The 24,547-nt window shown below is 34.4% G+C and overlaps 2 protein-coding genes across 2 annotated transcripts in view; both read right to left on the reverse strand.

The window, feature by feature from the left end:
- Window positions 1-953: 953 nt before the first annotated feature.
- LOC133848479 (glutaredoxin-related protein 5, mitochondrial) lies at window positions 954-1,740 on the reverse strand. Its single transcript, XM_062284074.1, has 2 exons — window positions 1,312-1,740; window positions 954-1,244 (listed from the first exon to the last, which is right to left on the reverse strand). Exons 1-2 carry the CDS (start codon window positions 1,646-1,648, stop codon window positions 1,048-1,050), a joined length of 534 nt encoding a protein of 177 aa, XP_062140058.1. The 5' UTR covers window positions 1,649-1,740; the 3' UTR covers window positions 954-1,047.
- A 1,702-nt stretch (window positions 1,741-3,442) lies between these two features.
- Window positions 3,443-24,547, reverse strand: part of LOC133849214 (1-phosphatidylinositol 4,5-bisphosphate phosphodiesterase) — a 79,316-nt gene continuing 58,211 nt past the window's right edge. Inside the window, 12 exon segments of the mRNA XM_062285128.1 lie at window positions 3,443-7,545; window positions 9,245-9,334; window positions 10,632-10,788; window positions 10,850-12,113; window positions 13,777-14,140; window positions 14,835-14,999; window positions 15,063-15,367; window positions 15,432-15,598; window positions 16,091-16,327; window positions 19,964-20,043; window positions 20,637-20,756; window positions 20,758-20,784. Of these exon segments, the coding sequence (XP_062141112.1) occupies window positions 7,477-7,545; window positions 9,245-9,334; window positions 10,632-10,788; window positions 10,850-12,113; window positions 13,777-14,140; window positions 14,835-14,999; window positions 15,063-15,367; window positions 15,432-15,598; window positions 16,091-16,327; window positions 19,964-20,043; window positions 20,637-20,756; window positions 20,758-20,784 (3,045 nt within the window). The 3' untranslated portion in view covers window positions 3,443-7,476.

The raw sequence follows: 24,547 nt of genomic DNA on the forward strand, positions 1-24,547 counted from the left end.
TAACTTATTTCTAAACACTAGCAACTTGATTTAATCATAAAATTTGTGATTGCAATAATTAAAATTAAATATGAATTTAAAAGTTACAAGGTATTGAATTGTCTAATCATTAAACAAAAGTTTTAATATGCTAATTATTTGATTTTTTTTAATTAAACTAAAAAAAAATTATTTTCATTATTATTTTATTATTTTTATTTTATTAATATTATTATTTTATTATTTATTATTACATTATTGCATATTATTTCACATACTCATGCAAATTGTTGCTTTCTATTATTAAAAATTCGAATTATTACAGTTGCTGGTCAAATCTAACACCGCTGCTCATCTCAGGGTTGAGCTTGTAAGCGCTGCTCATCGAAGAGTTAACAACCCACACAGCAAGACAAACTGAAATAGCAATGGTAAGTGCGTCAGGTTCAACTGCATCTCTCGCTCGCTCTCAACTATAAATAGCATAACGTGGGAGGAAAAGGGAGCAACAACAACCACAGCCGGATGAAGCAAAGCTAACGGCGCTTCTCGTAGTTAAAATAAAGTGTGCGTAAACGGCAAATGAAAAAGCTAAAAATGCAACGGTTAATGTGCAAGCTCAACTCTGGAAGCAGTTCTTCTGCTCTCCTCAGTCGGTGAATAGTAGAAATGGAGCAGAATGATGCAAGTGGAGCAACTAATACAAGTGCCGCCTCTGTCGGACCACCACGACCACGCCTTCGTAGTCGAGCCCCGCCAATGCCCCCCGATGAAGTGATACGCAAATCGATTGCACGCAGCCTCACGCAAATTGTGGTAAATATGCGAAATGCCGACGGGCAGCGAAAATGTCTCGAGCTTTTGCAGGCGGAGGGCAACGACAACGTGGAGGGGAAACTGCTGGAACATTTGCAGCACATTGATGATGCTGGACAACGCAAGCAGAAGCAGACGAAGAAGAAGCAGAAGGAGAATACACCGAAAACATAAACGTAATTCATATTTCATTAATATTAATAAAAAAACACATTGCATTTAACAATTAATTTGTTTGGTAAAGTCTCGCATTTACTTCTTGTTCTTTGCATCCTGTTCGTCCTTCGCCTGCTGCGCCTTAAGCAGCTCCGAAACGATGCCCGCCTTTTGCAGCTCCTCGATAAGATCGCCGCTTTGATGCATCTGCAGCAAAATGTCGCAGCCGCCGACAAATTCGCCATTAATAAAGACCTGCGGTATGGTCGGCCAATCCGTGAACTCCTTGATGCCTAAGCAATGGAATAGATAGTGAGCACATTGATCGAACACAGCCAGAATATGTTGTCCTAATCTTACCTTGCCGCAGTGCCTCGTTTTGCAGCACATCGTGAGCATCGTATTGAACGCCGTGCATGCGCATGATTTGGACGACAGCATTGCTGAAGCCACAACGCGGTGCCTGTGGATTGCCCTTCATGAAGACCACCACCTTGTTGGTGCGCACCAGCTTCTCCAATGTCGATTTGTCCACTGTCGCCGCCGATGCCGGCGGAGCAGTTGCGTCCGCGCTGTACCAACAGCGTGTTGTGGCCGCGGTTGCGGTGGTTGTCATCACTGGAGTTGCACGTGCTGCGCCAGCCAGGTGGCTGGTGAAGAAGCCCGGACGCAGTAAAATTTGGCCAATTCTGTTCATCTTACGTTAGTTTTAGTGCTTAGCTCTCTCAATTTGTCAAATTGGATTTGTTGTTTTGTAATATGTTCAGCAAAACAACAATAATGACAAAAGCAAAGACACAGGAGCTTTTTGAAAGCTCTTTTATTTATCATAGTGTGACCAGCAGCAACTATTTTGAAATATCACAAAAATACTGAATGCTTGCGAAATGTGCGACCTGGGCACACTGTCAGCTGGATTGACACTAAATTGAAGCCCGCGTAGTTTGAAATTTGCAATTTTCGTGTATTTACATATTGTTAACGTAACTTATAAATAAATAGTCTTTTAACGGTTTTTATATATTTAAAAGCATTCTTGAGAACTAGCTAAGCACACTAATTGTTGTGCCTTTGCCGATATTTATATATTCCGGATTACAGGTAAGTATGAAACGAATTAAGCGCATTTAATAAGAAATAGCTGTAACTCAATTACATTCTCGCATATTCTGCCGAATCCTAATCTTTGTGAGTCAAATGCACCGAGTCCTGGCACTGTACGGCAGGATATGGCCAAGTATTGAATACTTTTTAGTTGAAAGCATGCCGTTGTGGGCCTTAAAAGTATGCTATGATTTTTTAGCAATGCCATCTAAGCTTGTACACTAAAAGTATGCAATAGTTCATGGCGTCAGTCAATGATTTTTTGTACTTCTGCTTGCTGCTGATTTATGTTCGCCTGGTATTTCAGCAGTTTTCAAGCAAATCTCGTCGACATTAAGGTACACCAAGCGCGGTAGTTGTTGTTGTAGTAGTTGTTGTTGTTGTAGCAGTTGTTGTTGTAGATGTTGTTATAGTTGTTGTTGTAGTTTTTGTAGTAGTAGTTGTTGTTGTTGTAGTTGTTGCTGTAGTTGTTGTTGTTATTGTAGCAGTTGTTTTTGTTGTAGTAGTTGTTGTCTTAGTTGTTCTTGTTGTTGTAGTTGTTGTCTTAGTTGTTGTTGCTGTAATAGTTGTTGTTGCTGTAATAGTTGTTGTTGTAGTAGTAGTAGTAGTTGTTGTTGTTCTTGTTGTTGTTGTTGTAGTTGTTGTTGTTGTAGTAGTAGTTGTTGTTGTTGTATTTGTTGTTGTATTTGTTGTTGTTGTAGTTGTTGTTAGAGTTGTTGTTGTTATAGTTGTTTTTGTTGTTGTAGTAGCAGTTGTTGTTGTTGTTGTAGTTGTAGATAGTGTAGTAGTTGTTGTTGTTGTTGTAGATGGTGTAGAAGTTGTTGTTGTTGTTGTAGATAGTGTTGCGGTTGTTGTTGCTGGCCACTCGAAGTTACCGCGAATGGCCAAAAAGTCCCAGGTGAAATACCAGGCAAACAGAACTGAGCAGCAAGCAGACGTACAAAAAGCAGGCACAATGGCGCCATCTATCGCCACTGCAATGGCGCCATCTAGCGTCACTGCAATGCAGCTTTAAGCCGCCGCGACCTAAAATTGAAACATGTGCATCCTGAAAGTATGCCACAAAATAATTACAATATCGATTTAAGCACCAAAATGATCGCATCCTAAAAGTATGCCACAATAAATAATTGCTGTTGAACAAATTGGAAGAAAATCGAAATTTTTTGCAAAATAAAATAATGCAACGACAGTTTCATCAGAAAATGTTTATTTCAAACTTTCATTATGACCTCAACACCAAACTTCATAAATATCTTTTACAATTTTGTTGTGTGTTTTTTGTTTTGTTCATTTTAGTTTCTTGTTATTATTTGTTCTTCTTTTCGAAAGGGGATCTGGTTTATCATATTTTTAGTTCATTACATTTCGTTTCGTAAGATGTTGCTGTTTTTTTTTTGTTGTTGTTTTTTTAGTTACATTTCGGCTTAACGGTAATGCTCTCTTGCGTTTCAAAAATCAAATGTAAACGAAAATGTAATTAAACAAATTCTTTCGTTTTAACAAAGCTGACTGCATTTTCTATAATTTTGGGAATTGCTTTTGTTGACAAAATATATATTTATTAAAATTAAATTAATCATAATATAGAGTTAAACGCGTCTTACATCGAACAAAGGAAAAAAAAAACTAATCACATGCCGATTACAGTTTTTTTTTATAGATTATATATATTTCGTTTATGGGCATTAAATCATTGGAAAAACTTGTAATAATTGCATTCATTGAGGGAGTTACGAGATTATATACTTGTATATATATATGTGTGTGTGTGTGTGTGTGAGCAATAGGAACGTTTATTTTCATTATATTTTTTTTTGTATTCTTCTTGTAAATAATAATATAAATATTACATGTATTGTGAATGGATAGATAATAAGTTATAAGTTTTGCAGATCAAAAAAGTTTTCACACATCATATTTTGAGAGCTTTTTGTTGGTTGAGCAATCTGATGTGTGTGTGGGGGTGAGGAGGAGAAATCAATTGGGAAATTATATAATAAGCATACGAATATTAATAACAATATATAATATTAATATTACTGATAACGATAATGATAATGATAATGATAATAATAATGATAATCATAGTGGTAATACATAGTTATATATAGTATGTATACAATCATAAGTTCATACGCAGCATTGTTTAATAGAAGTTAATATTTTAGTTACTTTCATTTCATACTCTTGCTCAACTTTCCACTTTCCACTTCTTCTCTCGATTTACTCATTAAACTATAATTGTAATTATGTAGTCGTTAATAATAATATTTATACAGTTTGCTTGCTGTTAATTTGCTCGTGCACAATACATAAATATGTTTTTTGCATGCTCGGGTTCTCGAAATCCCCGATCTCTAATCGTACAGGTATGAATATCTAAATATGTCTATATATATATATATATTTCTTTTTTTCAATTTATATATATTAAAAAAAAAAAAACGAAACAAACGTATTCACATCTGTCACATCTGGTTTTCTTTATTCTTCAATTTCAATTTTGCTTCACCGAAGTACAAACTATATCAAATGTGGCCCCTAGCTTGGGATATACAATATATATATATATATTCATAACAATTTCTCCCTAGGTATCGAATATTCGATATTGAAAATAAAACGTAAACTATTCAAATCAAATGCATTTGAAAATTAAAAGAAATTGACACATTTTACGACGTAGGCAGAATTATGATGATGGCCCCCAAAAGCTCTATGCGAGTGGGAGCTTTCGTGAGCTTTCACACAGACACGGCTCACGGACACAAATGCCCAGGCGGGAGGGGGGGGGAAATACGTTCATAGTATATGTTTGTATGTGTGTGTGCCTTCATTGAGGGCTTTTTCGACTAAGAGGCTATGCCTCGACTCTAATGTATACATAAATATGTACATATGTATGTATTTTTAAGAAGTTTTTCTCAATTTTAATTTAGTTTAAGTTTTCGTTTTTTTTTTTTTTGGTAAACATTTGGGATTGGCACGTTATATTACATATAATACAAAAGTTATCGTTTGCTTGCTTTCTTTCTTTCTTTCTTTTAAGTGCACAAAATGACATACTTTGATATATAAAGAATACGTCTAAATTTTCAACAAAGTTCTCGAGGGGGAATTTCGTAGTTTTCTTTTTTTTTTGTTTTTTTTTTTTTTAAGGGGATATGGGGGCAGCAACAACAGCAACATAGGCCACATTTAAGGAGGCATGCAATTCATTTTTTTCTTCAGACAAAACTTTCTTTTCTTTTAGACTTAGTGTATTTTATGATCCTACTACTCTCCGTACTTATATCATATCGTACTCTCTCTCTTTTAAATATACCAGATGATATAGATTTCCTAAAAAAAAAAACATAATTATTTATCCAAAAAAAAAAAAAAAAAAATGAAAAACTTAAAGCAACATTAAGTTGAATTTGATTTTAGTTTGCAATAAAATGTTTACGAGTTTATCACATTTATAAAACGTTCGCAATTGTTCTAAATACATGGTCAATAGGGGATAATCGATTTGATTAATTATTACAATACAATACAGTTCAATGCAGTTGCTTTTTTTTTGTTTTTGTTTTTTTGTTTTTTAGATTTTTCTTTTAAATATAATCGTAATTTAGTAGCATTACCTGGTACGAGTTAACTAAATGTTTTTCTTTTCGTTAATAGCACAGTGTAAATGTTTGTTTTTTTTTTTACCATTTTTTGTTAATCTTTTTTCCTCTTCGTTCGTCTTAGGGCACATTCAAGTGAAATTAAACGTTTTTGGATTTCTCTAATCTAATCATTTTTACAGTACAGTATTTTTTCCTTCTTTCTTTTCTTATCGTAGTATATTTTCTTTTATTTAAGATTTGTTCTTTTGTTTGCAACAACTACAATACATGCGAACAGAAATAACAATTGTTGAGTGCAACCTAAAAACAAAACTCAACCCGAAAGCAAAGTTGGTATTTTTAAGACGTTTCGGTATTTTTTCTTCTTCTTTTTTCTTTTGGCTACTTTTATAAAATTTGCGAAAGTATTTTGCTGTTAAACGAAGATTTTTTTCTTTTTTCTTGGTTTTTGTTTTTTTCTTTTCATCAAAAAATTGAACGCTTTTGCTTGGCGTTTGATATAAAGTTTAACAAGTTTTTTGTTTGTTTTTTTTTTTGGTATTTTTGGTAAGTATTATCTCCATTGACGGTACTGCTATCAAATAGTATATATGGGTTATATTCGTATATATAACTATAGCCGGTAGGGGTGTTTCATTTTGAATTTCTCGCACTAAAAGAGAGTTATTTTATTACATTTATAAACGCTTACACTTATTCCATTTTTTTTTGTTGTTTTTTGTATTCTTTTCATAGCAGAAATTAACTTTTGATCGGTATTTTTTGTTGTTGTTTTGTAGTTCGGGATGTACATTCAAAATTTCTTATGGTATTTAAGCATTGTTTGAATTATTATTTTGTCTGCATTTATTCAAAATAAATGCTTTAGTATTTTATTTGGTATTTCTTGTTTGCTTGTTTGTTGAAAGTTAACAAACATTACACTGCCAGCCCAGCAGTGTAAGTTTGCCTTTAGTTGAAATACTTTCTTGCTTACACAAATTTATATTTATATATAAGTTCCTTTTTTTTAAATATTTTGTATTTTAGTGTTTGGGGAGAGTCAGTTTTTGTTATTACGGTTATCATACACAATACATACATAGGTATTTTATTTATTTGCTAAGCTGTTTAGGTGGAAAATCGGAAACACATATGTTTAGTATTTTTTTGCTTTTAATTTGAAACATATGTACGTACATTTAGTATATACTGTGGTTGGTATTTTCTACTTCTCGCTGTCGAACGAACGAACGAACGAACGGAAAAAAAAAATGTCCTAGCGCTATGCGCTTTTTATATCTTAGGAAACTTTGGGACAATTGAGGAGGTCAAAGGGGTTGGTTAAGTTTATCGGTGTATTTTTGTTGTTGTTCATGCACAAAAATACCAACACTTCATTTGGTATTTTTTAGGATTTGTAGTATATGTATATATGTATTCTTTTTATCCATTCTTTCTTCTTTTTTTGTTTTTTTCTGTTTGTATATTTCATTAAATTGGAGATGGGCATTTCAACAATTATTTGGTGTGTGAGTGTTAAACATCTTAAATAAATATAAAGCACAAAGTGTTGACTTTCATTCCATTTTGAATTTGTAGTAATAGTATACAATTTACAGGGTATACTCCTACATACACACTTAGGTAGATACTTATACAACTAAAAAAAGATCAATATTAATTTTGCTGGGGGGATTAACATTGGAATTCTCTGGTTGTTAATTCTCAATGATGGCGGGGTGCTGGTGATGTTGATGTTGATGTCGATGTCGATGATGATGATGACGATGATGATCGTGTGTTGCTCTCACACTTTCACACTTTAAGCATAGAATTCCGTTTTTCCTTGGGTCTTATAGGCTTCCTCCTCGATTTTGTACATATCCATAAGCTGGTTAATGTTGGTTAGGAATTGTTGTAGTTGTTGGTTGTTGTTGTTGTTGTTGGCGCGGCATGAATAATGGTACAAAAAACATTTAGACAGCGAGACAGACAGAGAGAGAAAGAGAAAGAAAAGAGAAGGAGAGAGAGAGAGAGAACATTTTGGTTGTTGTTGCTTTAGTTGTTGGCATGAATTGGCTCGATGTTAGGGCGTACAGCAAAAAACGTTTAGCGATAATAGCGATAAATGTAAATACGAGAGTGCCAAAACTATCGCGCAACTATCGAAAGGCTGATAATCGATAGTCTACTATCGAAGTGTTTTCATCGAATTGTTTGCTAGCTTTCGTTAGTTGTTTGCAATAGTTTTGCTGCTCTGTTATAATAAATGTAAATTCGAGAGCGGCAAAACAATCGCTCGACTATCGATAGCACTTACACTAATAATCGATAGTATACCATAAAAGTACTTTAATTGAATTCTATGCTATCTTTCGTTAGTTGTTTGCAATAGTTTTGCTGCTCTGTGATGTGATTAATTTAATTATTATTGTATGATACCATGTTATAACTATGTATTCATGTACGTATGTATGTATGTATGTATGTTTTTTTGTATGTGATATGGAGTGTGCGAAAGAGAAGTATGTAGTTTAGAGTAAGTAGTACGATTAGATAGTATTTGTAAGTAGAACTGCATTATTATTATTATTTGCTGGACGGTGGCATTAAGGGCAAAGGAAAGGAGTTTGGTTTTATTCTTTTGTTAAAACATAACTGCCAAGTATTTTGGACTACAAATGGGATATGGGACCAAACCACAAAGCACAAAATGAAATATATACGAGTATATATATATTTATATATCAAAAAACAGGAATTTGTAATGACGTAACGTAACATTGCCATCGATATTCAAATTGGAAACACATATATCGAGAGAGTTATGACTTGGGTTAAAGCGGGGGGGGGGGAGGTAAGCCACAAATAAATCCGAATACGTGATGAGCGCAACACAAATTGTAAGAAACAAATTGGTTAAACCAAAGGACAATTAATGATTATTTAAATATACACATATAGAGAAAAAATTGATATAGATAATTACATCTTAGCAGTTAGTTAAAAGGTTTAGCAGCTACACTGTTTACTGTTCTCTTTTCGTTCGTACTTCAAGAATAATAATATTTGATTGATTATTGATTGATTGATTCATTGGTTGATTGATTGATTGATTGATTGATCTGCGGTGCAACTCAAAAACAAAAAACAAAATGTTTGAATTAATTTCGTTTACGATTTTCATTTTGTAGCGACTAGAACCGATGTCGTTGCTGTCGTGTCGTTGTGGGTGGGGTGAACTCGTTACTCGTTACTGGTTACTGGTTACTGGTTACTCGTTACTCAGCTACTCGGCTACAATTGATCGCTAAACTAGCACATGACACAAACAGAAGAAGAGGCGAGCTGCATTTGGTTGATCGGTTGATTGATCGTTGATCGATTAACGGGATAGATGATGAACTTTTCTTTTTTTTTTTGTAACAGCTAACGATAGTGGCGATAAAACAGTTAACGGCTTTTTACCGTTAACCGATTTGGTATTTTTCTTTTTTTTTTATAGTTTTTTGTTTGTTTTTGTGGTGAGTCTAAAGTACAGTCTCAATACTGGTTATAGTGTCGGTTTGCGGCCGTGTTTCATTTAGTACCTTTTGCACATCGGTACTAAACTCCTCGACCTGCTTCGCATGCGCCAATTTCAATTTCTCCATGGCGCGTCCCTGTTTAACGCCGATTTGCTGCAAACAAACAAAGAATGGATTACAATTAGTATTTTATGGCAATCAGTCGATGTTTCAATAGAAGAAAACTTAAAAAAGATATTATTGATATGTTGGATAAATAGAAATATTCGTTGCACATTTTCAATAAAAGTAAAACAGTGCAGTATTATAATATACCAAATACATATATACTAAATATACTAAAAAAAAATAATAAAATATGCTGAAGGCCATATTTGGTATATAATAAGTGGAAAACAATAATATGGTATTATGGTATTAAAATATACCGAATTTATATACCAATAAATAATAAAATATACCGGAAGCTATATTTTGTGTGACACACAAATATAATGTTGTGTAATGGTAGTAAAATATACCGAAAATACTAAAATATACCGAATAATATATTAAGTAAATAATAAATTCACAAAACATAATATGGTATTAACATATATCAAACATACATATACTACAAAAATACTAAAATATGCCGTAGGCAATATTTGGTATATAATAAGTTATATCAAAAAAATAATAATATATATAGTTTAAATACTATCAAATAAACATACCAAAAAAGACTAAAGTATATCGAATGCTATATTAAGTATATAACAAGTGCTGTTCTAATGAAAACTAGTCCAGTATTAAAATATACTAAAAAAGTATGCCAAATTAATATACCAGAATATACTGACATTTGGTATATTCGGTATATGTATAAAATATATAAAAAAAAAATATGCCAGAAAAAACATTTGGTATATGTTAGTATTTTCTGGTATATTAAATTGGCAAATTATTTTGGTATATTTAAATTCGGCATGTTATTAGTTTAGTATGTTAAAATAGTATTTTCTGGTATTGCTATATTTGGTGTCGCGCAAAAAAATAATATGGTATTATGATATACCAAATACCAATATACCAAAAAATACTGAAATATACCAATGGCTGAATTCGGTATATAACAATTTGCTATCGTACAAAAAATAATATTATATTATATTAAAAAATACCAAACCAATATACTAAAAAATACTGAAATATACCAAAGGCAATGTTTCGTATAAAGAAGTGATATCGCTCATAAATAATATGGTATTATGGTACTTAAATATACCAAATCAATATACCAAAATACTAAAATATACCTAAAACTACATTTGGTATATAATAAGCGCTGTTGAGCAAAAAATAATAGCTATAACGCTTTTTAGACCTTCTAACCTACCCGGGTTAGCGGGTATTATTAATATATTATATTCATATTCAGTGAACGATTATTAAAATCGGATGCACGCACCTTTTTCTCCTCCATGAATCGCTTGACATTGTTTTGTCGCTTCTCGCGCAGACGTCGATCCTTCTCGTTCTTCGTCTTGAGCGTCTTGTCGTTCTGCACCTCCTTGGCGGTATCGGCCGAGGTCTTGGCCTGCTTCGCATTCAGATCCTTGATGTCCCTACAACACACACACAAAAGCGCAATCAGCAAGGGTATAAAAAAGATAGAGTATAACTCACCTGGCATGGCGATCCTCGAGCTGCTTGATCTGCGCCGCCTGCACGGTCAACATGAGCGCCTTCATGGCATCCTGCGAGTCCTGCACATGCTGTCGGAGCATATCCCATTCCTCCTTGCGATGGCGGGCAATCATGTCGGTCCACTGCTTGGTCTGATCGTTGATCGCATTCTTGATGTTCGCATCGTTTCGAATGTCATCTTTGCTCTTGCCCTTGATCAGCTTATCGATGGCCGCATTCTGTGTCTTCTGCACCGAGGTGCGCTCCTTGGCGTGCTTCTTGCGCAGCGTGTCCAGCTCCTTGATCTGCTTCTTGCCCACCTTCTGAAAGCCCTTCTCCTGTCGCAACGACTCGAGGGTGACCGGCTCAAAGACCAGCGGCGGCTCCTTCTTCTCCTCCTCCTTGGCCTTGCCGGCATCCCGAGCGGCGCCGCCGCTCTGCTCCTCAATGCCCAGGGCCTTCATCTGTTCGTTCTGCTGCTTGGCGGCGCCAGCAAAGCCTCGGGGATCCGACAGCATGGCCATGAAGTCCTCAAAGCCATCAGGTACATAGATTTTCAATTCGATGTTCACAAACAACATGGGCAACGACATCGGGAAGTTCGCCTCCGTTCGCAGCGAGACATGGCGATAGCCAGCCTGCAAGCCATCGAGGGGCAAGATGCGTTGTCCGATCATCTTGCCGCTCTCCTCATAGACGCCAAAGCGCAGCACGGCGAGATCGGGGAGGACGACTTTGCGAAAGACGAACGCATCCTCGTTGTAGACGGGATTGAGACCGTTGTTGGGCACCAATCGGGTGCGGAATTCCTTCTTCACCGTATCGGATGGCAGACCAAACATATCCACCTCCACATACGTGCCGACCTTCTTGTCCGACAAGAATTGTCCGGCAATCACCTTGACCGAACACTGAGCGGCAATCACACCATCCACAGGAGCATCGGCAAACGGATCAAAGTCCTTGTCGGCACGTCGCATAAAGTCCGGCTTGAGCAGATAACCGCAACCGCCGTTGTACTCGAATTTACCCTGATTCAGTTGCATTGGCAAATCGGATGTCTGGAAATTGAGCGAGACCATCTGGCAGCCGGCATTCCAGAATACTTGCGGCATATAGTTGGAGGAATCAGCGCGCGTTCCCTTCGGATAGATGCGCGACATCTGGCGCTTGTTGTAATTGACAAAGTCAATGGAGCTCTGCTTCAGGTAATTCATGCCCGCCGACTCCGCAAACGACGACATGTTGTGGGCAATGTTTTTCTCTGCGGTCAACGAAAAAATACGTCATTTTGTATATAATCGTATCGTAGATGTGAAGTAAGGAATGCACTGTCTTGCTATTAAACTATAACCTCAGTGTTACTAGAGCCCTAGAAGGTTACTTCATTAAATTCAATATTTTAGTTGAATTTACGCCTTGAATTCACACTTAGGAAGAACAAGTAAGAAAGCTACAAGCGAATGTGATCAACTACTAATATACTGAAAAAATACTAAAAATAAACTGAAGATTTACAATATACTCTTGAAATACTAAAATATACTGACGAGTTACATATGAGTATCCTATATATGTTAAAATATACCAAATTAATATACCCACAAAATAGTAAAATAAACCTATCTGAAATCAATACACTGTTAAACTATGCCAAATTAATATACTAAAAATATACTAAAACATACCAAATACTTATATGGTATTTTGTTATATGTATGTTTTAAAATAAACTGCTAAAATATACTAAATTTATATACATACAACCTACTAAAATATACCTATCTGTCATCAATTCACAATAGCAACAATATATCACTGTTAATATATCTCAAATTAATATACTGAACAAATACTAAAATATACCGAAGATGTTCACACGATTATTGCAGAATTATTCTAAAGATATACCAAATTAATATACTGCAAAAATACTAAAAGATGTCGAAGATTTTCATACAATTTGTTATATATTATATATACCACATTCAAATATACCTACAAAATACTAAAACACACCTAAGGGTTTATGTGGTATAAGGGCATACTATAGGATTGAAAATATACCATAGAGAAGGAAGTTTATCAGACTGTCAACTTCAGTAACTCACTAGAAATTATCCCCGTTCTTTTTTATCTAAACTGTTCTCTCTTAATTGCACTTATTCATATTCTAATCTGATCGGTTACTTGCACCCAATTTCACTCCATTGTTATCAGTACTCATCCAATTTTACCTTTCTTCGAATCTGTTCTCAATGACTTGGTCCTTATGTTAGTCTTCAATTTAAAACTATTCTTTGTCTGCCGTAAGCTGTTCTTACTTAATTGAACTACACATTTCTGCATCTAAACTAAGCTCTCCCATCTTAACTGTTCTTAGTTGAGCTCTTCTTCCTTTTATATGCCTGATCAGTTTCTATTTTTATTTAACTGTTTCTTAAAGCTTAAACTATTCTCACTCGTTCATTGTTCATTGCTGTTCTCACTTAATTGAACTACACATTTCTTTAATATAAACTAAGTTCTTCCCATCTTAACTGTTCTCACTCTGTTTCTTTTATTTCTTTTCTCCCTTAGCTTCGTAAATCTGTTCCCATTTCTCTACCCTCGACTTACCAAATACCTTGTCACTTAATTGAACTACACATTTCTTTAATCTAAACTAAGATCTTCCCACCTTAACTGTTCTCACTCTGTTTCTTTTATTTCCCTAGTCTCTTTCTTTTCTCCCTTAGCTTCGTAAATCTGTTCCCATTTCTCTACCCTCGACTTACCAATTGCCTTGTCACTTAATTGAACTACACATTTCTTCAATCCCAACTAAGATCTTCCCATCTTAACTGTTCTCGCTTGAACGCTAACTCTTATTTCCCTAGTCGATTTCTGTTCTTTCTTCTGTTCCCATTTCGCTACCCTCGACTTACCGATTGCCTTGTCGAAGCCCTGGAACTTGATGGGCTGCGCATAATTGACCATGGAGGAGAGCCAGGGATGCACATTTGTGGTGGAGCCACTGTAGTTGGCCGCAGCTGCCTCTGCCTCGGTTCCGCCTCCCTCGGCAGCGGCGCCATCGGCGGCAGCAGCTTCTGGAGCGGGGGCGGGGGCGGCGGCTGCCTCTGGCGGTTTGCCAGCACTCGCATCCTCCTCGGGATCATCGTCGGTCTTCAGTTCGCCCTTCAGCCACAGCTCCAGTTCGACCTTCTCCACTTCGGGCTTCATCCGCTTGTTCTTGATGAGAATCTTGCGCTTTAGCTTGCACGGCGGTGGCAACGGCAAACCGGGATCCAACTAGGGAAATAAAATAAAGAACATTACTTAAATGGAAGTCATAAGACAAGAAATCCTTTGGATTAGACTATTTTGTAGATAGAAGTAATCTTTGAAGCAAGTTTCTTGAAAATTTACTTGGAATACTAAACAAATTTGTAAGAAACTTGATTCAAAGTATATTTCATTTAAGGTATTATTCCGCTATATAACATATGTAGTTCGTTCATAAGTCAAAGAAAACGTAACTTGATTATTATTAATCAAATGAAATCCAAAAACAAATTGTAATAACTCTTCTTTAAAGATTTCAACCAGTTTTCTAAGAAACTTGCGAAGAATATTTGCTAAAGAATATTTCGAGTAAGGTATTATTTCTTTAACATGATAATATGATACAGATTTCTATATAATAATATTTCTTTATTATATAGAACAATGTATCATATAATAATAAAGTAATAATAAGTAATATAATAAACTTCTTTAAGGATTCAAAACAGATTTATAAGAAATTTGCTTCAAAGAATAATTCGACTAAAGAATTATTTCTCTAACATGATACAGATGGTCTATATCTTTTAGTACATAAGTCAAAGAAAACTTATCATGATTATTATTAATCACGTTCTATATCTTTGCTATAGTTAAAATAGTTCACTAGTCAAAGAAAACGTCTATTGATTGTTATCATTCATGTTCGCCTTTTACTTACCGGATGATCGGAGAGCGGTTCCTTCAGCAGCAGATCCCCAAAGAAGTCATCACAGTATTTAGCTAGCTTGTATTGCTGGGCGCGATTGCAATGATTCTCAAAGGAGAGAATCACCGGATACTCGGAGGAGACAAACGCGCAATCCGCAATCGCCTGAATGCAATCCTAAATTGAATTACACGAAAAGAATTAAAGAACAAGTTCAAAAGTTTAATGCCTTAAGCTTACTTTGAACAAGATTTCCGTGCAGTAGGCGTGACCGTGGGTAACAATGGGCTCCTCATCCTCGCCTTTGCCATTCCAGCAATCCAATTCGACGCAACGACAGCCAGCGAGCAGCGTTTGGCGATACATTTCAACGGAGCTCTTGCCACCGATCTGGCGACCCGACAAATACGTATTATGCGAGCTGTTGATGTAATAATGCGCCAACGGTTGATCCATTTCCATGTAGAAGTCGAGACGATCCAAAAACACCGGCGCATTCTCATCCGACATCAGATAGCGCTTGAAGCCGTCCAGCGAAAGTTGCACTGCAAAAATAAAGTTTAGAATTTAGTTTAGATTCCCAAAACAAAGGGGAAAGACATTGTTTACCGCTCTTTTTCTTCTCCTCATCCAGCTCGTAATCGTTGATGATCTCCGTGCAACGTTTCTCCTCGTACAGAGGATAAAGAATTTCGTTCATGCGCGGATCACGTTGTTTGTCGTTCATGAATTGCACAAACTGTTCCAGACTGATGAAGTCTTGCTTGCCCTTGGTGCTGCAAAAGGAAGGGAAAGAGTCAGCAGGCGATTGGGCGAAGAAATGAATTGATGTGAAGAGTGATCAGAAGAATGTGAAGTGAATTTCACGAATGAGCGAAGAAATAAACTAATGTGAAGAAGTCTTTCAATGGTAGTGGGAACAGTTATTGAGTGGGAATAGTTATGTCTGCAAACTGTTATTGAAAAAGCAAACTATTCCCAAGAAAAATTTGCAATAGTTCTTTTTAATGATACAGAGAACACTTTAATATACTGTTCCTAGGGGTAAGTGAAGTCTTTGATTCGTTGTAAGAACAGTTATTTAGTAGGAATAGTTATGCCTGCAAATTGTTACTGATAAACTATTCCCAAACAACTCCCAAGATCAGTTGCAAGTATTAATTTCATTTGCAACTCTTCTTTCTAATGATAGAGAACAGTTTGAAATACTTTTCCCAAGGGACAGATAGAGAACAGTTTGAACTACTGTTCCCAGGGGGCACACTTACATCGATGTGAAGAGCTCCTCGATGTCGTTGCGCGGACAAACCTTGTGGTAGAGCGCATAGAACTTGTCGAACGTAAACTGTTCCTTGGTCATGGTGGCATTCTTGTCATCGGGCAGACCCGCATCCTTGATGCACGTGTAGACCAGCTTCTCGGTTTTGCCCGATGCGAATGTTTTGGCCAATGTCTTGACTGGAATTTTACCGCTCTTCTCCACGCAATAACTGAGACGCATCCAACTTGAAATTGAATTGGAATGGAGAATTAATTGTAGAATGAAAAATTTGCAATTACTTTTTTTTTGTTATCTAATATCAATCTAGAAACATAGAAATATAGATTATATATATTAAAAGTGCTGTTTGGAAACATTGATTACAAGTTTGATACGTACCTTAAATGTGAAAGATGGGAAATTGAAATTGGAGATTGTTAAGAATGTTTAAAAGTCTTAAAGTGAATGATTTTAAATACATTTGCAATTTGTTAAGATTGTTTAAAGTCTATCTTAAAATGAATGATTTCAAATTGAACTTTGCTAGGAAAGTTTAAAGTCAATCTTAAAGAGAATGATTTGTTTAGATAACATAGTTTAAAGTCTGCCTTAAAGTGAATGATTTTAAGTACATTTGTTATTTGTTAAGAAAGTCTAAACTAATAGCAAGTGAAATTGAGATTTCGAATTAAGTTAAATAATAAATGAAATGAAAATTAAAAGCAAATAGAATTTCAATTAGAAATTAATGAAAAAAATGAGGCAAATTAAAAGCAAAATTACTTGTTGAGCTAAGAGAATGAGAGAGAGAGAAAGTGCATAATAAAATGTAAATAATAATAAAGTTGAATTGAGAAATCGAATCGAATTACATATTAAGTATACGTAATACATTTTAAGGACACTGCGAGCGAATTGTGCAGTGAAGCGTTGTGCGTATAATTGCAACTGAAATTGAAGTGTAATTAAAATTGATATCGAATTGCAATTGCAAATTACAATTGCAATTAATTACAGGCCGTCCTCCCCTCCACTCTCCGCCCCTTAAAAATGATGATCGATGTGCAGATGTGAAAATTGCCATGGAATTCAATTTGCTTGCATCGACTTGTCTCTCTGTCATTAACTTAGCTTCAGGTTTTATTGTTAGATGTGTGCGTGTTTAACCTAAGCCCTTTAGGTCTTCAGGTCTTCAGGTTTTCAGGCTTGGTGAAGCGTTAAGCCCAATAACCCACATTTGGAAAGCAGGTCCAGGTCAAGCCAGTAATTGCAGTTAATGGCCACAGACCTTGCTAACAAAGTGTCCTATCCTGCCCCGCCCCTTTTTCTTCATACTCCTACCTCCTGCAACACACACACACACACACACACATACACATATATAAAGTATGCAATCAACAACAAAACTTCAAACTGGGTCAACGAATTGCCAATGCAAACATGAAATTGTTGGCACTCCTACACACACACACACACACACACACACAGAGACAAACTTGCATTTCCTTCACTTCAAAGTAACACTCTCTGAAACACACACACACATACACACACACACACTCACACATACAATTCGCATTCAATAGATAACGCGGCCAGCTTAAAGCTGACCTCAAAGCGGACAGCAAAGCGCTTAAAATAATTGCGAGAAGCGCGAGAAGTTACTGAGATAGAGAGAGAGACAGAGATAGAGATAGAGAGAGAGAGAGAGAGAGAGAGAGAGATGTGAGAAATGCATGCGAGCAGTAATGAGACCAAGAAGTTAAGCGAGCAACATTAAAATAATATGCGAGATGCAGCTAGAGAAGCAAAATAAAGCGAGAAGTTAAATAGAAAATTCTTGAATAAGAAATGTAAAAATTTTATAAAGAGAAGTCAAGTGTTCGAAGGATTTATTTGTGACTTGTAAAGTGAGAAGTTAAATGGGAAATTTGCAACGAAAAATGTAAAAATTTTATAAAGTTCTCACAATACAGTTTGAAAATAAAGTACAGTCAAATTGGAGAAGTAAAGTGAAAAAATAAAGCAAGATATGATATGGGAGATTAAAAATGAAGCGAGAGTCAGCTAGTAGTTAAATAGAAAATTTTGGAATAAGAAATGTAAAAATGGTATAACAAATATTTTATAAAGAAATTCTCGCAATAAAGACCATAGAAAGGAAATGTATTATATTATCTATAGCATGTCAATTTAGAGAAGTAAAGTGACAAAATTAAGCAGACAGACAGCAGACAAAATTTGAATTCCAATAGAGCAAAAAGTAATTAAGAATGAGAAATTTGATATTTTATATAGAGAAAGAAGTTCTCTCAGAAAAACAACAAATATAGTATGCGAAAATAAGAGAAGTAGAGTGGGAAACATTGTTCAGAAAAATTTGAGAGTAGCATATGAAATAAGATCAACTTTTTGAGGCATTTTCTAAAATTTGAATTGAGCAAAAAGTAATATAGAAAATAAGGAAAGAGAAAGTTGATATTATATATAGAGAAGTTCACTAAAAAAAAGAAAGGAAATGAGTTAAATATATGTAGTAGAAAAGTAAAGAGGGAAAAAGTGTGCTGAAAGATTTGAGAGTAGCTTATGAAAGAAGTTTCTTTAGCTAAGATCAACTTTTTAGGCATTTTCTAAAATTTGAAATTAGGAAAAAGTAATATACTAGGAAATAAGAAATGAGAAAGTTTATATTTTATATAGAAAAGTTCACACAGAAAAAGAAAGGAAATAAATTAAATGTAGTAGAGAAGTAAAGTGTAGAATAGCTTATGAAAGAAGTTTCCTTTGCTAAGGTCAACTTTTTGAGGCATTTTCTAAAAATTTGAATTGAAATCAACTCGGATATAATATTTAATTTCTTGAGGCTATCTGAAGTCTCTGGAAAGTTGCAGCTTTAGAAGCTGCGAATGATGGAGAACAAAAGGCGTAAACCAAGCGAACAAATGGCATTTGAATAGAATGCCAAACGAAAGCAGCAGCAGATGCTCTCTAAGAGCAGGTGTAGATAAAGAGAGGGAGAGCGGGAGGAGAGAAAGAAATGGAAAGGGGAAAGAGAAATGCAAATGAATTGAATTTATTTTCAAGTCGAAACAATGGACCAAAGACACAAGACTGAAAACTAAATGCCAACTATTTCAAAGTGCGCGACAGAATAATAAAAAAGGGGGAGGCTGGGAGAAATGGGGAGAAAGTCTTAGTCTGTGTATGTGTGTGTGTGTGGCAATTTGATAAAGTCGTTTCCGTTTCCGCTGCCCACCTGGAACAGACAAAACCAGACGAGACCAGAGCAGAGCAGAGGAAAGCAAGTTCGATAATTTAAACAACTTGTGCCAGAGGCAATAATAATACTAGACACACACACTACATATATACAATTTGAATTATATTTGTTGTTCCGTTTCGTGTTGCTTATAAATCGGTCCAGACAACTTTTATGTCTTTGTTTATCTTTCCATCTGAGCATCAGCATCAGCATCAGCATCAGCATCGTGTCTTCATTCTCCAAACTATAAATAAATGCGAATTATGCAGTCTTTATTTACTTTTCAATTGTTGCCTCTTCCCTCTCTTTTCCCCCGTTTGCCATTTGCCTAGTTTTCTCATTTTGAAAGCATTAAATGCCTCTTTAATTATGTTCTTAATTTACTTTTGCCTTCACTGATTTCATTTCCTAGTCAATTTGCCATTTCTAGTATTTTTCTTTTTGTTTCTTAACTCTATAAATATTCGTCTTTAAGTTCGTCTTCAATTTCATTTGCTATTTACTGAAAGATTAGCAAAGTAACGTACTTACCACACAGTCTTAAGCTGCTGCGATAGTTGGCGATAGTTAGCGATAGTAATATGGCGATAGTAAGAAAGAATTGAGTTTGGAACTTACTGTTTCATAAGATTGGTGCGTGGACACACATTGGTGGCTCGATTGTTATGCGTTATTTGGCGCAACATCTTTTGCCAGCTCTGATCGCGATAACACGATATCGATAACGATAACACGATTACAGTATAGTAACGATAACGATAACGAGAACACACGAACACAAAAACAAGGCGCAAGACATGCAAATTAGAAAACAAAATGAAATAATCGATAGAAATGAATGGCAATCCATTCCAAAAATACAGAAAGAGTTGATAAATGATTAAGAATCGATGATGTAGATTGTGAATGATGTATAGTATATTAAGCAAAAGGCTCTTTTTGATTTTTAACAACGTGCAAGAGTTTTCAAATTTGAGAAATTAAACACAGCACGAACAACACAAAGAAAGTTAGAGAGAGAGAACATAGTGAGAGAGGGACAGAAACAGAGTATATACAAAAACACTTTTTGTGCTTTCTGAAGGATCAAACTCTTGACTCTTAAAGTTCACTTACTGTTTTCTCAGACACATCATGGGACATATGTTATTCGCTTTGACATTATGTGTGATTTTTCGTATGCCATCTAGCCAGATCTATAAGAGTACAGAGATAATGCATGATTCGACTGATCAAATTTTGATCCCTGCGATCGATCGTGATTACGATTACGATTATGATTTGTGATTACCTTGGCGGTTGCTGCATCTGGGCAAATAACATGATGATATGTTATATTGATATAGTCCGTGTTCGAGCAGATGGTTAGAGAGCGTTTATCCAGTTCGGGGATGTTCGTGCCATTCTTTTTTGGTTACCTTATCGAGGATCTTGGGATCCTGCAATACAAACATAAGAATCGAAACGAACAATTGTTTTAATAATAATAGAGAAAGTTACAGTAGAGTGTGCTCGATTTTAAATAAAAACTAAACAGCGCGGAATTATTTTTAAAATATACCGAATTAATATAGGGAAATGCTAAAATATACAACAGTATAGTATTATTCTTAAAATATACCAAATTAATATACTCTATGCCTCAATACAGTGTTATCCTTAAATTATACCAAACGAATATACCGAGAAAACGCTAGAATATACCAAAGGCACCACGATATAAAATATATCGAATTAATATACCGAAAAAATACTAAGATATACCAAGGTGCAGTATTGTTATTAAATTATATCAAGTTTATATACCGAAAATACAAAAATATACCACAATGTAGTGTTTTCCTTGATTTATACCAAGCGAATGTACTGAAAAAAATACTGAAATACACCGAAGGCAACAGTGTAGTATTAATCATAAAATTTACCGACTTAATATACTGAGAAACACTAAAATATACCACCGTGCAGTATTATTCTTAAAATATACCAAATTAATATACCGAAAAAAACCTAAAATATACCACAATATAGTAATATTCTAATATAATAATAATATACTAATAAATTATACTGCACTGTAATATTGTTGATAAAATATTGTTCATTAATATACCAAAAAAGTATTTAAATATACTGAAGCCAAGACAGTGCAATATTATTCATAAAATATACCAACTCAATATACACGCATACTAAAATATATTATAACGCAGTAATATTCTTAAAATATACCAAAAAGTACTCATATACACCAAAGGTAAACAATGCAGTATTACTCATAAAATATGTATATTTAATATACCAAATATGCTAAAATATACCTCATTACAGTAATATTCCTAAAATATACCAAATGAATATACCAGAATAGTACTGAAATATCGAAGTACAGTATTTTTCTTAAAATGAAACAAAATATACCGAAGAATACTAAATTATACCGAACGCAAACTAGTGAAGCATTATTCATAAAATATACCAGATCAATCTACAAAAACTACAAAAATATACCACCGTGGAGTATTATTCTTAAAATATACCAAAAAATATGCTAACAAATGCCAAATCTACCAAATGCTACGCTCAAGTGATAAATATTGTCAATGAACGCATTTTGATTTACTTTCAAGTCTTTATGCTCGATTGGCACTCGAGTGATCATTGATCAGTGCTCAGTGATCAATTTTTGTACGCTTTGAAATACGCCAACTAAATATCATGCCATTCAATTTTGTAGTAAATTGTTGTTCTTGCCTTTTTGGCTTTTGGCATACGGAATTCGAAATTGTGAATTCTGAATCGAAATATTGGAAAACGATTTTTATTGCGAACGTTAATTGAAGGTCAAATGCGAAATTAAAATGCTATTTTACTATTGGAATTTGTACAAAGATTTATTTATTTTTAATTCAATGTGCAAATGTTGATAAATGCTTTTCGAATAGACCACCCGCTCTCCTATCTCTTCCTTCTCTCCCTCTCTCCACCCCTTCTAACTATGGCCTCGCCCTCGAGTTTTGCTTTGTTGCTGGCTGCCTTGATTAATGATGCGATCGGAGATTAATGTTGTTGCCTCTTCTCTTTGCCACGCCAAATTGCAGTTGCCTCGCAATAGTTTAGCCTCACTCTTTTCATTTTTCGTGTTTCGATTTTGTTTTTTTTTTTTTTGGTTGCCATGTGGGGTCCAATAAACAAATATGAAATTCACAATGTACTACGGGTCGTATGCTTAACGTTTGCCATCGACAACGCTCTTTTAAATACTTATTATAGACTCACTTTGAATGCGTCATTAATGGAGCTCCTAAATCTATCGACAAGCAATCTTCTTGCGCTTTACTCAGTGCTAACAAGTGAGAAAGCTGCAGTCGAGTGTGCTCGACTGTGAGATACCCGTTAAACATTTTGAATATAAGTAAAAAAGTGCAGTATTATTCGAAAAAATAAGCCAAATTAATATACCGAAACAATACTAAATGCAGTATTATTCTTGATATATATCAAATTGATATACCGACACAATTACCAAAATATGCCGAAGGTTATTTTTGGTATATTCCGCTAATCATTTTGAGTAACAGCAAAATAGCGCGGTATTATTCTTGAAATATAGTAAAAAAATATATTGAAAAAATACTAAATTATATAAAAATATATTAAATTATACCACTCTAATATACCAAATCATACTTAATTGTACCGAAGGCTATTTTTGGTATATTCCGCTAACCATTTGAAATAAAAGCAAAACAGTATGACATTCTTCTTGAAATATACTAAGTTATTATACTGAAAAATACTAAATTATACCAAATGCGAAACTGTTCGGTATCATTATTATTATTATATGACTATCTTATACACCAAAAATACCAAATCGTATAAAATATACCAATTTAATATATCAAAAAATGCTAAATTGCACCGAAGGCTATTTTTTGGTCTCTTCAACTAACTATTTTGAAGAAAGGCAAACCAATACGGTATTAATTTTTAAATATACCAAATTAAAGTACTCAAAATATACTAAGTTATACCGATGTCTGTATGTGATATATAGATATACCATAATAGTCAAAAAATACCACAGAGTACAAAATATATTAGATTATCAGCTAAAGAATATACCAAAGAAATACCAAAATACATATATTAAAATATAAAATATAATACAACTCTATTTCTTATAGTTTCTAAGATCCACGAACGGACATGACTATATCGTCTCGGCTGTTGACGCTGATATATACTTCATGAGGTCAACGATTACTCCTTCACACACAAAGTCATAATAACCTTCTACTCTATTAAGAGACATTTATGCCTTATTGCATTGAATGTGTTTAGCTGAGAATCCTAATTAGTAACAATTGATGTTTAGCGGAGAATACGAGTTATAAGAATTATTTTGGGAAAATAGAATTGTTGTTGTAGAATAGTTGTTAAAATGCCAACAAAGTACTCTTGAGGAACTTGCCCCATCAAGTTGCTATCGAATGGCAGTTAAATTGTTATCGACTAGCAGCTTCAACTTTATCGCCACGAAGCGTGCTCTCAATTTTAATTTCACCGCAGATGTAAGATGTGAAAGAAGTAGAGAGTAAGATGCTGCAATTTGTTGCAAATAATTTCAATACTACACTGAAGAAAAAGAACAGGTTTTAAAGATAATATCTTAATACTCTTAATATTCCATCTTAAGAGTTGAGTTCTTAAAATAAGATAAGATATTAACATCAAATTCATTAAACTAAGAACATTTTTATGGAAAATGATTAATTCACAAAACCAGACTAGTTTTAGGTTACAAAAATTTTCCAATCTATTGAAATTTTTACAAAGTTTTAATTTAACTTTCAGTATTTTTGTTCATAGCTGAGTTAGTCAAGCTGAAGTGAATTATTCTTTTTGGTAGTTTGATAGAAAGTTAAGTATTTTTACATAATTAAAAGTGTTCAACAAGATTTACATGTTCTTCTTAGTATTAAGATCAAAATCGTGATTTCAAACACTTTTTTTTTGCAGTGTAGTGCCCGCAATTAGTGGGCGTGATTGAAGTGTTTGTTAATAGTCAATGTCAAAAGCAGTTTCAACAATCAAGAATCGCAGAAGAAGAAGCAGAAGAAGCAGCGGAATCGCCACTTTCCACTTTCCACTTGCAATTGAATATTGAATGGCAATCAAATGGAGTGCAATTTAACT

Source organism: Drosophila sulfurigaster, chromosome X, assembly GCF_023558435.1.
Source record: "Drosophila sulfurigaster albostrigata strain 15112-1811.04 chromosome X, ASM2355843v2, whole genome shotgun sequence".
In the NCBI taxonomy this organism is placed as follows: Eukaryota; Metazoa; Arthropoda; class Insecta; order Diptera; family Drosophilidae; genus Drosophila; species Drosophila sulfurigaster.

Coding starts and splice junctions, on each gene's coding strand:
- LOC133848479 (XM_062284074.1), bottom strand. CDS start 1,648: ATGAACAGAATTGGCCAAATTTTACTGCGTCCGGGCTTCTTCACCAGC. Junction 1,245..1,311: donor AAACGAGGCACTGCGGCAAG/GTAAGATTAGGA, acceptor TCCATTGCTTAG/GCATCAAGGAGTTCACGGAT.